At 40.7% G+C, this 13,486-nt stretch overlaps 2 protein-coding genes across 4 annotated transcripts in view; one reads left to right on the top strand and one right to left on the bottom strand.

Annotated features, from left to right (window-relative positions):
* The window catches only part of MAPk-Ak2 (MAP kinase-activated protein kinase 2), a 383,073-nt gene that overhangs the window by 128,870 nt on the left and 240,717 nt on the right, over nucleotides 1–13,486 (top strand). The window lies entirely within an intron of this gene.
* On the bottom strand, nucleotides 9,489–11,671 carry LOC137248186 (protein arginine N-methyltransferase 1-B-like). Its single transcript, XM_067779053.1, has 2 exons — nucleotides 10,769–11,671; nucleotides 9,489–10,710 (listed from the first exon to the last, which is right to left on the bottom strand). Exons 1-2 carry the CDS (start codon nucleotides 11,507–11,509, stop codon nucleotides 10,042–10,044), a joined length of 1,410 nt encoding a protein of 469 aa, XP_067635154.1. The 5' UTR covers nucleotides 11,510–11,671; the 3' UTR covers nucleotides 9,489–10,041.

Here is a 13,486-nt window from a genome sequence, read left to right as displayed (position 1 = left end):
TCTAGCCCATGCGTCCATGCCGTGATATCATTTGAAAGATCAGTATTACTAGATGAAACGTATTCCTGGAGCTGTTCACAGTTAATAACTACTTCGGCCTCTTGGCATCCTCCCAAAATAACTCCTTTGGTCAAATTGAATGGTGACTTGAACTCATTGAGTACTCTTACCGGAATACGTCCATCTTTTTTTGTCATAGCCAGGGTTTTTCCTACAAGTATGTTCAGTGCTGATTTATTTGCTGCTTCGACAACCCACAATTTGTTTGTCCCACAATCTCCATCTACCTTTGCCCAGATGACTGCTTCTGATTTTGGTGGTATTTGCTGACTCTCTTCCACCAGCACTCGTTTACTGCTGTAGCCTCTCTCGTAGCCGAAATTAAGTGGCACATCCATGTTCTTATATCGCATCGTCTTGCTTTGCATATCGATCTTGATGCCTTGGTTGATTAAGAAGTCCACTCCAATTATGATTTCATCAACAATACCTGCCACTATAAAATTGTGAAGTACCGTGACGTTCCCAATTGCTACTTCACATTCTACTTCTCCAATTACCTGGGTGTCCTCTCCCGTGGCTGTACGTAATCTTGCTCCAAGCAATGGTCTTATCTTCTTGTTGACTAAATCCGCTCGAATGATGGAATGAGATGCGCCCGTATCTACAGTCAGTAACCGTTCCTTTCCGTCCACATGTCCTCCAACAGTAAGATTGCTTGACCTTCTTCCAATTTGCGAGATACAGATTATGGGGCATTCAATTGAGGGAGCCAGCTGTCGCCCCTGGCGGCTGACTCGCTTTAGTTTAACGATTGAGTGGATTTGGAGATTTGCTCGTCTCCTTTAGCTCTGCGTTTACGGCCACCCACATTGTTGGAACTATTGGAATTGCTACTGCAATGACGTGCAATGTGACCTGGGTTACCGCACTTGAAACATTTCATAACTCCGGCATTTTTCTGTTGTGATCCCTTCAGAGCTTCCAAAATTGTATCTACCCACTCCGGCCTTTCTACTTCCACACGATGAGCTTTGTATGCTGGTTTACTCAATAATGACGCCGTTTCCTGGGTCAATGCATGGGATACCGTTTCAGAAAATGTTTGCTTTGGGTTCGCGTATGTGGCTCGCTTCGTTTCGACGTCCCGTATGCCATTTATAAAGCTCTGAATCTTCACTCTTTCCGTGTATTCCACGGGTGCATCCGCATTTGCAAGATGAGTCAATCTTTCAATGTCCGAAGCAAACTCCTGCAAAGTCTCGTTAGCTTTTTGGTAGCGGTTTTGCAATTCTATTTGAAATATCTGTTTCCTGTGTTCGCTTCCGTATCGCCGTTCTACAGCAGCCATCAATGCGTCATAACTGTTCCGTTCGTACTCTGGAATAGTCTGTAAGATTTCTGCAGCTGGTCCTTTCAATGCTACGAAGAGTGCGGCAACTTTATCTTCCACATTCCAGTTGTTCACTGCTGCGGTCTTCTCAAACTGTAGCTTAAAGACCTGGAAAGAAACAGAACCGTCAAAGGATGGTGTTTTTACCTTTGGATTACTCGCTGAAACTGCTGGACGATTTAATTGTAACTGCTGAATCCGATCTTTCAAAGCATCCATCTCAGCTTCCATTTTATCTTGTCGTTCACTAAAACCCTCCAACTGCGATGATATGCGATCCTCTTGCGCTTTCAACTGCTGAGCCAACTGAGATATTGTCACGGATATTAGCATCCCTAAGCTATACCATCACTAAGGCGATGCTAAGCGATGTTCACGTCAATAATCAAATCATGTATACACATATATAAGGCAGCCGAGAGATGTCACACACAGATGCATTTACTTATACGCCTATGTGTGTGCGAGAGACTGTAAACTACAAACTCACATACATCTGAGAGACGCTGAAAAGTAGAAAATTGTAAACAAGTAGAAACTATATGAGAACTATAAACACTCGAAATAGTTGGTAAGTTCTGGAAATAGAAGAGCCTAGATGTATGCAGCGTAAACTATAAAAGCGGCACAAGCGAGTAAAATGTAATTCAGTTTGAGTTGAGCTATCAATCAGTTATTGATTAAGCACGCGATCTGGCGGCCAATAGTAGAGTTTCATTTGCGTTATCAATCAGTTTGGTTATTAAGCCAGCGAGTAGCAAAGTATAAGTGTTATTGTGAAGTACTTTAATAAAGGCCATTTTTCCATTATTCAACATTGGAGTTATTTATTCAACAGTTTAGTGATTCGAACTTAGCAAAGGATTGCAAATAAGAGGATTTGCAGTAAATTCGTTACAATATCATATATGTCCTCTGTTCTTCCAGTTGCGATGCCATATATGTCTTCTGTTCTTCCAGTTGAGATGACATTTGCGACGACATTTCTGCCATACGCGTTTCTTGTGCTTCAATCTTCGATGTAATCTGTGTCGACATTTCTGACATACGCGTTTCTTGTGCTTCAATTTTCGATGTTATTCGTGTCTCTTGGGATTCCATCTGTGATGACATTGTCGATGTTTGAGCAGATATTGCAGCCAAAATCATGTTCAAGTCTGTGCTCGTAACAGTCTGCGATGTTTCGTTTTTCTCTTCAATTTTTGTTACTTCCTCGCCATCAAGATGAAAGTCATACTCTTCCGCATCAATTCCTTCCGCTTCCATTGCCTCTCGTAGCCGTGCCTGAAGTTCAAGTTTAACGCCGCTTGTATTCAATCCACGGCTCTCCAACTCCTTCTTTAGTTGCTGGATCTTCAATTCACTGAACTTTGCCATGTCCTTGTTGTCCTCTGGAATTTATTCAACAATTCCCCTTCTGACACCAATTGTAACGAAATTGCTTGCAAATCCTCTTATTTGCAACCCTCTGCTAAGTTCGTATCGCTAAACTGTTGAATAAATAACTCCAATATTGAATAATTGAAAAATGGCCTTTATTACAGTACTTCACAATAACACTTATACTTTGCAACGAATAGCAGCTTATTGACCAAACTGATTGATAGCTCAAATGAAACTCTACTATTCAAAATAATTCTGCTATAGCTCGCTAGATAGCGCTTAATCGAAATCTCAAATCAAACTGAATTACTTCTTACTCGCTTGCCCCGCTTTTATAGTTTACGCTGCATACTTCTAGGCTCTTCGATTTCCAGAACTTACTAGTTGTTTCGGCTACAAAATCGCCAGCCACAACTACGTGCACAAATTATTGCCCTCTCTTGTGACCACTGAGATAAGATATATGCATGTGTTTGTGCATTGCCGCTCCGCTGCTCGTATACGTACATATGTGTAGACGCAATTATTTATTCGGTTATGTAGATACATAAAGATTGAATTATTGATGTGAATGTTTGTAGTTTACAGTCTCTCGCGCGCACATAGGCGTATAAGTAAATGCATCTGTGTGTGACATCTCTCTGGGCTGCCTTATATATGTGTATACTTGATTTGATTATTAACGTAAATACTGCTTGGCATGACCTTAGCATCGCCTTAGTGATGGGATAACTTAGTGATGGTAATATCCGTGACAATATGTATACTATATATACCACCGATCTTTATGATTTTTTCAGACAACAATATATGCTATATGCGTAAACATTCGTTGAAATTTGAAGCCTCTAGCTCTTAAAATAGGGCAGTAATTACGAAAAGTTTCTTATCTGAACAATCGGTTGTGGGGGATATATACTATATATACGACCGATCTCATACAGTTTTTCAGGCAACAATATGTGCAATATACGAAATTATATGGCAAAGTTTGAAGCTTCAATCTGTTAAATTGAGTAAGATATGACAAAAATCCTCTTTTTCTGAAAAATCGGTTGTATGGAGGATATATGCTATAGTGGTCCGATCCGGCCGGTTCCGGCAAATGTCTAATCGAACATCCAAATACACCCGCTCACCAAATTTTATCAAGATATCTCAAAAATTGAAGGACTAGTTTGCATACAAACAGACGGACGGACAGACGGACATGGCTAAATCAACTCAGCTCTTCATCCTGATTATTTCGGTATACTTAATGGTGGGTCTATCTATTTTCCTTTAAGGACTTACAATTTTGGGTTTCGTGACGAAATTAATATACCATTTCATTTTCATGAAAGGTATAATGAATAAGAACATCTACAGGATCTTAGCATACTTTTCAAGTGTTTAGCTCTGAGTACGGTTTGAATATAAAACCTAATAAATGCATCTTATGAGTTACCAATATTGATTTCTTAGGACACAATATTTCTCGTTTTGGAATTCGACCATCAGATAAGAAAATTGCAGCCATACGTAACCATGAACTTCCAAAGTCAATAAAACAGGCACAAAAATGTATAGGTATGATAAACTATCATAGATATATTTCAAATCTTGCTGAGTATACAACCTGTTTATACAATTTAATTAAGTTTTAGCATATGGTGTGAAGTTCCATGAGAAAATCATAGACCATTTGTACCAAAAAATTTGCGGAAAACAATTTTTGATACATTACATGGAATCACATATCCTGGTACAAAAGCTACGCGTAGATTAATAGTTAAGGAGATATTTTTGGCCAAATATGAATAAACAAATTAATTTGTGGTCTAAGGATTGCATAAGTTGTCAGAAGTCAAAAATTTATCATCATACAAAATTACCAATTACAAAAATTGCAATACCTAAGAGTATATTCGAACACATTCATTCAGATATTGTGGGCCCTCTTCCAGTTTCAACAGGATATCGTTATATTTTACACATTTCACGTTTCGGGGTTCCATTGAAAATAAGTACAGATCAAGGTGCTCAATTTACGTCGAATTTATTTTCGGAATTAACTAAACTTCTTGGAAGCCATCAAATAAAAACGTCTCCCTACCATCCTCAAGCTAATGGAATGGTAGAACGGTTTCATAGGTAACTTAAGTCTTCAATGATTGCTTGAAATGAAATCAGAGATTGGTATGAAGAGTTACCGATAGTACTTTTAGGTTTGCGATCAATTTTTAAAGAAGATATTTCGGCTACTCAAGCAGAAATGGTTTTTGAACAAAATTTGAGAATACCTGTTGAGAATACTTGTTGTCTCAAATTCTGGGAATACAACTTCATCAGAAGTTTTAAGTAGTTTACGTGAACATTTCAACAATGTTAAATCAAATCTTCAACATCATAAAAATTCTACAGGTATTTTTGTTCCAAAACATTTAAAAGATTGTAAATTTGTCTTTGTTCGAGTTTTAAAGAAACGCTGCTTACAAGATCCATATGATGGAAAAAAAAACAAATGTTAAAAATTTTAAAGTAGAAATAAATAATGAAATTAAAAATGTTCCAATTGATCGATTGCAACGAGCTATGGTCGATATCACACATTTCAATAACACAAAAACAAAAAAGGGAGTTACTTTTAATTTATTTAACAATAAATCTCTGGAAGGGGGAGTATTGTAGGGTATTAGTAATAGATTACTTGTGTTAATTTAATTTAGCTTTGTAAATTTATTACTTTGAATTTTTATAATTTTCAGTATGTATCTAAATCTTATTTTTCAATGTTGAATTTTATAACATCAAAAATGTTCATTCTTTGAAATTTTGTTAAACAAAAAGATTTGAAATAAAATACGTTTTCTATTAAAAGAATTTCAATTGTAAACCACAATGGCCAGAATACAAGGGAAACCTAAGGATCTACAAAAAAGTCCTGAACAAGCGAAGAGAACTTAGTGGAGAAATTTCTGTACTGGAGTCAAAAGTGTCACCGACACATCAAGGCCACGGTGCGTGCTAAGACGCAAACATATATAAACCTTCTGCGGAGAGATGCTCTTGGACACACCCGGCAAACATGCCCAACGCCCCTGAAGTACCTGCAACAAACCAGGCTGTAAATATACCCATCACTGGTTTTAAACCCTTTAAGACTGCTGGACCAAGCGGGTTTGTCCCCACTCAACTTATCTACTCTATGGAGTTATCAGCCAACTGTCTGCAGCATATATACCGCGTGCTTGGCTCTAAACTATATTCCGTGTGCATGGAGCGCCACGGTTGTTGTTGTTGGTCATAGTCCTTCCCAAGGCAGGCAAAGCCTCTCACTAAGACCCGAAGGACTACAGACCTTTCAGTCTTCCATCTTTTGTAGTCAAGACCCTAGAGCGGATAGTTAGCAATTTCCTGACTGCCACTATTGATAGGACATCCCAACAGACATCTGATTGACGAGCCAGCACTGCCTAGGGGCTTAAGGAGTCATCTCCGTAAACATTTTGAGGAAATACGGCACCTGAGAACCCAGCCGTATGAAGCGAAAAAACACAAGCAGGTTCTTGGTGAACTCCACAAACAGGCGTCGGACCTTTATGCCGGGAATTGCCCGGTTAATCCAGTACTCAAAGTAAAGTATCCAAAACTTGCGGAAGAGGAACGCATACTCCCCAGGGAAACGCGTGTCACTCTGGCTCAACTTCGTTCTGGATACTGTAACAGGTTAAACTCTTACCTATCCAGAATCAACCCCGACATACAAAATGTATGCCCCGCCTGCAATGTGTCCCCACATGACACCAACTATCTCTTTAATTGTAATGTGGAACCAACGCCTCTAACACCCCTTTCCCTATGGTCCACCCCTGTTGAAACAGCAAGTTTCCTTGGACTCCCGTTAGAGGATATTGATGACAGTTTGTGATCGGTCGTGTCTGTTAGGTGGGCGAAGCACTGCTACAACAACAACAACAACATAGGAACCTCATTTCTGGCTATCACCGCGCGTACACCAAAGGAAATCTGCAGAGACTCTTCTACACAGCCTCGAACAGTCTCTACCATCGAAACTTCCTTGTTCGAAAAGGATTATTATCTTGTGGCCTTCCTAGACCTGGAAGGAGCATTCAACAATATAAGTCCAGATGTTTTTGTTGTAGCGATAAGGACACTCCCCGAAGGCTTTGGTTTGTTATCGATATTGATGGTCCTTTTCCGTATGCATATTCGGTACGCTCCGGTAACAAACACCATTAAGCTACTAGCCCAACCATTTCGGGAACGATTTGGTATGACCGCATGAAATCTTCTAGGCCATACCGCCCTCCCACCCCCTAGATCCATAAGCCACTTGGGATCGCCAGAGCCTTGGCTGTCAAATAAACAGGATTCGCCACGGGTAGGTGAGGTTGACAATTGGGTTGGAGAAGCTATATATTGCGCTGGCAACCCCTTGAAAGGGTTGCGCTATACACCCCTTGAATCAATTTGGTATTTTAGTCGTCTCTTACGACCGCGGGTATATTCTAGCCCCCTAACCCGCTGGGGTTTCCAGACGCCGTTAACAATGATTTAACGAGTCTGGATGTAAATAGACCTTTAGTGTGACAGATTGATCAATTAATCAAGGGAAGGAAAGTGCTTTCCTCACTGGGGAAGGTTGATATAATGCAATTTGTCGCAACGGGCAGCCTCCAGGGTGGTGTCCTTTGCCCTCTACTATGAAATCTAACAGATAACTCGCTATTAAGAGATACTAGTTGATAGTTGTCGCGTTGGAACAACAAGACCGCAGGACACTCTTGTATACTAAAAAAAATACAGTTTTCTTCCTCCTAGGACGGACCGCTCTGCGACCACAACAGTTGCGGAAACTAACTTTAAGATAAACATTCTCAGTAGGGATGACTGGACGGAGTCGGATAGACGTTATGCTATATACAGAGTTGGAGGTGCAGTATACTCAAGGGACCTTGACCTCCAGCTCTCCCTCAGACTACACTGCAGCGTATTCCAGGCAGAAGTTTCAGCCATCATGGTAGCCTCAATTACGATAGGGGCACACAATGTCGGCAAAGAAATCTTTATTTTCAGCAACAGCCAGGCTGCCATAAAATCTCTTGGCTCCTACTCGTTCAATTCTGAACAAGCACTAACCTGTCGCTGATCTCTTCAAGAGAGGCCTCAACAAAACCGTGTACACCTCACATGGGTCCCTGGACATAGGGACATCGAGGAAACTGCATTGCAAATAACTCGCTAGGCTGGGTACAACCAGGCAGATTGTTCCCGGCCAAGGACGCTTAGGTATGCCCGTGGCCACAGGCAAGGTAATGCTAAAAGAACACAGCCACCACGCCGACGAAAGATGGCTACAAACTCCGGGGTATCGGACACTCTAGCTCAACTTCGATATGGATACTGTATCAGGTTAAACTCTTACCCATCCAGAATCAACCCGGACATACAAAACTTATGTCCTGCTTGCAATGTGTCCCCACATGACACCAACCATCTATTTAACTTTATTGTGGAACCAACGCCTCTAACACCCCTTTCATTATGGTCCACACCTGTTGAAACAGCAAGTTTCCTTGGACTTCCGTTAGAGGACATTGATGGCAATTTGTGATCGGTCGCACCTATTGGTTGGGGCAAAGCACTGCTACGACAACAACATCGAAAGAAAACTGGCCAAAATGGGATCCTAAAAGATCCCGTCACGTGTACAACCTAAGTAGGGATACAATTTGCACACTTGTGGGGGCACTAACTGGCATGCAGAAAGGTTAGGAGCGCCTTGTTGTTGTTGTTGTTGTTGTAGGGATAAAGTTGCTCCCCGAAGGCTTTGGGGAGTATTATCGATGTGGTGGTCCTTTGCCGGATACAGATCCGGTACGCTCCGGTAACACAGCACCATTAAGGTCGCCAGAGCCTCGTCTGTTAGTGAACAGGATTCGCCGCGGATAGGTGAGGTTGACAATTGGGTTTGGAGAAGCTATATATTGCGCTGGTAACCTGAAGGGTTGCGCTACACAGCCCCTTGAATCTCGTATTTTAGTCGCCTCTTACAACACGCATACCTACCGCGGGTATATTCTGACCCCCTAACCCACCTCATCGTCGATGCTGTAGGAGTTGTAAAGAGGATGAGGGGGAAACGATGGTTCGTCTCACCTACAACTGAAGTACGACGTAAAGAAACTGGTAGCTTTTATCAGGGCCTCAAGATGGTTCGAAGAAGAAAGGTGAGGAAAAGTGAGGACCAAAGCGCGATACGGACCAACTCTAATAGCGGGCTCGGATTATTATTGGGTTGTGTAAGCTTTTAATTTTTTTGGAAAAACTAAGAAGGAAGGAGCATCTATCTCCAATTTTTCCTTTTTATTTGTTAAAAAACAATTAATAAAAAAATAGATTGCGACAACAACAACAACAACGAGACAGGAGCAGCTAGAAATACGAATTCGAAATCCACTTCACATATTTCTGGAACATCAGCTGGTCGGCAGTTTTCGTTTTCCAAGATTATCGGCTGGTTCGGAGACTGGGTTTTCATATGCACGTATCCATGCACATTGTCAATCCGGCCACTTGGCCTCCCCAAAAACCTTGCTATTTTCTATAGTGAATTTCAACTTAATCATTACAATTATTTCATAGTTTATTCCAATATCGTATATCTACATATTTACATTGGTAAACAGTTTATGAAACAGCACTTCATTAAATTGCAATTTTTTGTTTTTCGCATTAAATGAATTTTGTTTACTTACGTTTGTGTATAAAAAGTGTTTGTATGTACAAAAATAATTTTAATATAAGTTTATTAAATATAAAGTTTTTAATAATAATCGAAAAGTTTTTAGACATATAACGAAATGATTTAAATATTGACGCTTCTTTAATAAAATTATTAAAATATGTATTTAAAAAATTCGGATTGATAATTTTGAAAGCGAAATTAACCATTAAGGAACATTGATTACTGAAAGCCTCAGCTCAATTCTGATTTGCTCAAAAAACGGACGTACAAAATAAACGATAGTTATTTTAAAGCGCCAAATTTTTGATTCCCTTAGTTAGCAAGCGAGATCTTTTTGTCAAATATATGTATATGAAATTACAGCTTTATGAATATACATATAAGGAATGTGATGTTAAAACTGTACAATTGTTTGTAAAAAAAATTACAGTTGTAAATCATATAAAGCTGTTTTATCTATCAACAGTTATGGCTAAAGGTAAATTATTATTTAATCTATATTTGACTGTCTGTATTAACCCTTCTTTGAGTGCTTCGTTTTTTTGCCCTTTTTTCCTACCACACAAGGATATACATATCCCCCTATTACTACGCTGCAAGCAGGTGAGACTGGTGGACTTATTGATTTTTCTTTTTTATCAGATTTCGAGGTAGAAGAGTCTTTCTTTATTATCACCAATTTTTCTGGTGCTTTTTTTATGACTTCTTTTTCACTATTTGCGGATTTATTTTTCAACACGTTTCGGATTGATTTAGATTGGTTGCTTGTGTCATTGGTAATAGCTGCATGTGGTTTCAGCCGCCATCGCATTTCTGCTTCTAATTGCAATTGCGTGGGATCTCCACTAAACATTTCAAACCCCAATTCCATGTTATTAAGATCATACTCGCGTACCGGTGAACACATTTCTATACCGCCATAATAAAGTTCACCTGCATTAACGTATACTGGTTTATCAACATAAAATACGGTTTGCATCCAGTGTGTGCGCAAAGCACCTGGATCAGTGCTAAAACCCATTGCTGTATGTGATTTTGTGAAGAACACGTGAAAATATGTAACAATGCCGTCCATATAGCCGCTACGTTTCATTTCCAACATATATTTACAACGAAAATTTAAATCTTTTTTCGTTGCTGTATACATATTCAGGTACTTGACACCAAATTGTGTACTTAGAAGCTGCGAAAATGTTTTCTATATTTAACTGTTTTCTAATATCATATACTCAATCACTTACCTGCCGCGGTTGCACCAACTGGAAGCTAGGTTCAGATAATGCAAACTCTCGTACACATCTCATATTCATTCCATACACATCGTTCCACCATTCAACACGTTCATTTTTGTTTCTATTGTCCTCCACAGCAGCCATAAATAATTTGGCCACATCTGGTAATATAATACCGTCTTTCTTCAACCATTTATCACGCGCATATATAACCAAGTCGCAAGTTGCCTGGAAGAGCATTGAATAGCCCAACCAATTACACATAATTATATCGACTTCCTTTACTGCCAATTCAATTTCTTCCAAATTGCCCTTGATCACATGTATAACATCGGCATAGCCATTAGCACATACAATTTGCTCTGTATAATCTAAGGCATTTGAAGAATCTACAGCATAAATATGAGCCGCCCCAGCTTTTGCTGCAAACAAGGACAGTATACCAACGCCACAACTTATATCTAATACAGTGCGTCCACGAAACAAATGTTTGTTGTGCATTATGGCGGCTTGAAAGAAATTGATGCAGCAAAAATCCTTTAACTGTTCTGCTATAACTTCGACATGAGCGTTGGTATCCTTCTGAAAATCGCGGGAAGTCATGTTATAGACAGATTTCGTGGTTGGTTTCACACATTTTGGTGAACGCAGCATTTGCTGTTGCTTGTGGCTCTTTGTGGTGGTGGGCACAGGTTTTATAGGTGTTGACAGGTGTGCGCCCGATTTGCGTGTACTACCTCGTCGTGTCATTGCCGCAAAAAATTACCGATACAAATTTTTGAAATAATAAAATTAATTAAGGGCTCACTTAACAAATGGTTAACGTAACAACAGGACCAGTCTTGGCGCAAGATGCAATCATCAGTACATTCAAATTTTTTGTATCCAAAACATATGGAAACGTCAAAAGCAAGTAAGAGCTGCCAATAGCATTGAAATTCCAACAGCTGACTCGAATTGTGAGTGATGTGAGTCCCGAGGAATACATTTTGTATGTCGGCGTTGTTTCTGGGTAGGTAAAAGTTTAACCTGTTATAGTATCCAGATCGGAGTTAAGCTAGAGTGACTCTCGTATCCCTAGGGGGTGTGCGTTCCTCTTCTGCAAGTTTAGGGTATTATTCTTTGAATACTGGATTCACTGGGCAATTCCCGACATACAAGACCGACGCCTGTTTGTGGAGTTCACCAAGGACCTGCTTGTGTTTTTTCACTTCATACGGCTGGGTTCTCAGGTACCGTATTTCCTCAAAATGTTTACGGAGATGACTCCTTAAGCCCCTAGGCGGTGCTGGTTCATCAATCAGATGTCTGTTGGGATGCCCAGGTTTCTGGGTATTCAACAGGAACTGTTTCGTCAGCATCTCATTTCTCTCCCTGATGGGGAGTATTCTCGCCTCATTATGCAGATGGTGTTCTGGGGACATAAGAAGACAGCCCGTGGCGATTCTGAGAGCAGCATTTTGGAAGGCCTGTAGTTTCTTCCAGTGGGTGATTTTTAGGCTTGGCGACCATATGGGTGACGGGTAGCACGTAATCGGCTGGCTAATTGCTTTGTATGTAGTCATGAGCGTTTCTTTATCTTTTCCCTCGCTGGCGATTTGAGGATTTTGTTACGGCTCTGAATTCTCGGAACAATTGCGGCTGCGTGCTCACCAAAATGTAGATCCTGATCAAACGTCACACCCAAGATTTTGGGGTGTAGGACAGTCGGTAGCGTAGTGCCATCGACGTGGATGTTCAAAATGGTCGACATTTGGGGCGCCCATGTTGTAAATAAGGTCGCGGAAGATTTAGTCGGTGATAATGCCAGGTTTCGCGAGGCGAAAAAACTGGAGAGATCAAGGAGGTAGCCGTTTATTTTATTGCATAGCGCATCGATCTTTGGGCCTGGGCCTGTGGCCATTATTGTGCAGTCATCGGCGTAGGAAACGATTGTGACTCCTTCCGGTGGTGAAGGTAGCTTAGATATGTAGAAACTAAACAAAAGTGGGGATAGGACACCAGCCTGTGTCACCCCTTGTTTAATTCTCCTTGGTTTTGATGTTTCGTTTCTAAATTGCACCGATGCCTGCCGGCCACCCAGACAATTTGCGGTCCACCTGTAGACCCTTGCAGGTCTTGCATTAATGTGCCATGGTTGACCGTATCAAAAGCTTTTGATAGGTCTAGCGCAACGAGTACTGTTCTATGGTGGGGGTTTTGATTTAAGCCGTAATTTATCTGGGTGCTAATGGAATTTAGCGCGGTGGTTGTGCTATGAAGTTTTCTAAAGCCATGCTGATGACAAGCTAGACAACAACCGCTTCCCAAGGCAGTCGGTTCTATGTACCGGAGCGACTCGGAATTTTTCCCGACCAAGGACTGTCATTTAAGTGTCACTGCTACAACAACAGCAGGTTAGTTGCAAATTTGCTTTGAAATAGGGGAGCAAAATGGTTTCAAGCGTCTTGGCTACTGGCGATAGGAGAGATATCGGGCGATATGACTGTCCTATGTTAACTGGTTTCCCAGGCTTTAGTAGCGGGACCACCTTGGCCATTTCTCGGGAATGAGAAAGGTGGAGAGGGACAGATTGAAGACATGTGCTAAATATTTGAAACCCCCTTTTCCTAGGCTTTTAAGCATCGACATGGCTATGCCGTCTGGGCCCACTGCTGGCTTAGCTTGACCGATAACATCCTCAACCTCTTTGGCGGTGATGGTCATTGGGGACGCGCTGAATTTATG

Source organism: Eurosta solidaginis, chromosome 4 (assembly GCF_040869045.1).
Source record: "Eurosta solidaginis isolate ZX-2024a chromosome 4, ASM4086904v1, whole genome shotgun sequence".
Lineage (NCBI taxonomy): Eukaryota > Metazoa > Arthropoda > Insecta > Diptera > Tephritidae > Eurosta > Eurosta solidaginis.
This window is presented reverse-complemented; position numbering and strand designations above follow the sequence as displayed.

Bases quoted from the DNA above. Each gene is read 5' to 3' on its own strand.
- LOC137248186 (XM_067779053.1), bottom strand. From the start codon at position 11,509: ATGACACGACGAGGTAGTACACGCAAATCGGGCGCACACCTGTCAACA. The intron at 10,711-10,768 runs GTAAGTGATTGA...ACATTTTCGCAG, and splicing joins AGTTGGTGCAACCGCGGCAG to CTTCTAAGTACACAATTTGG.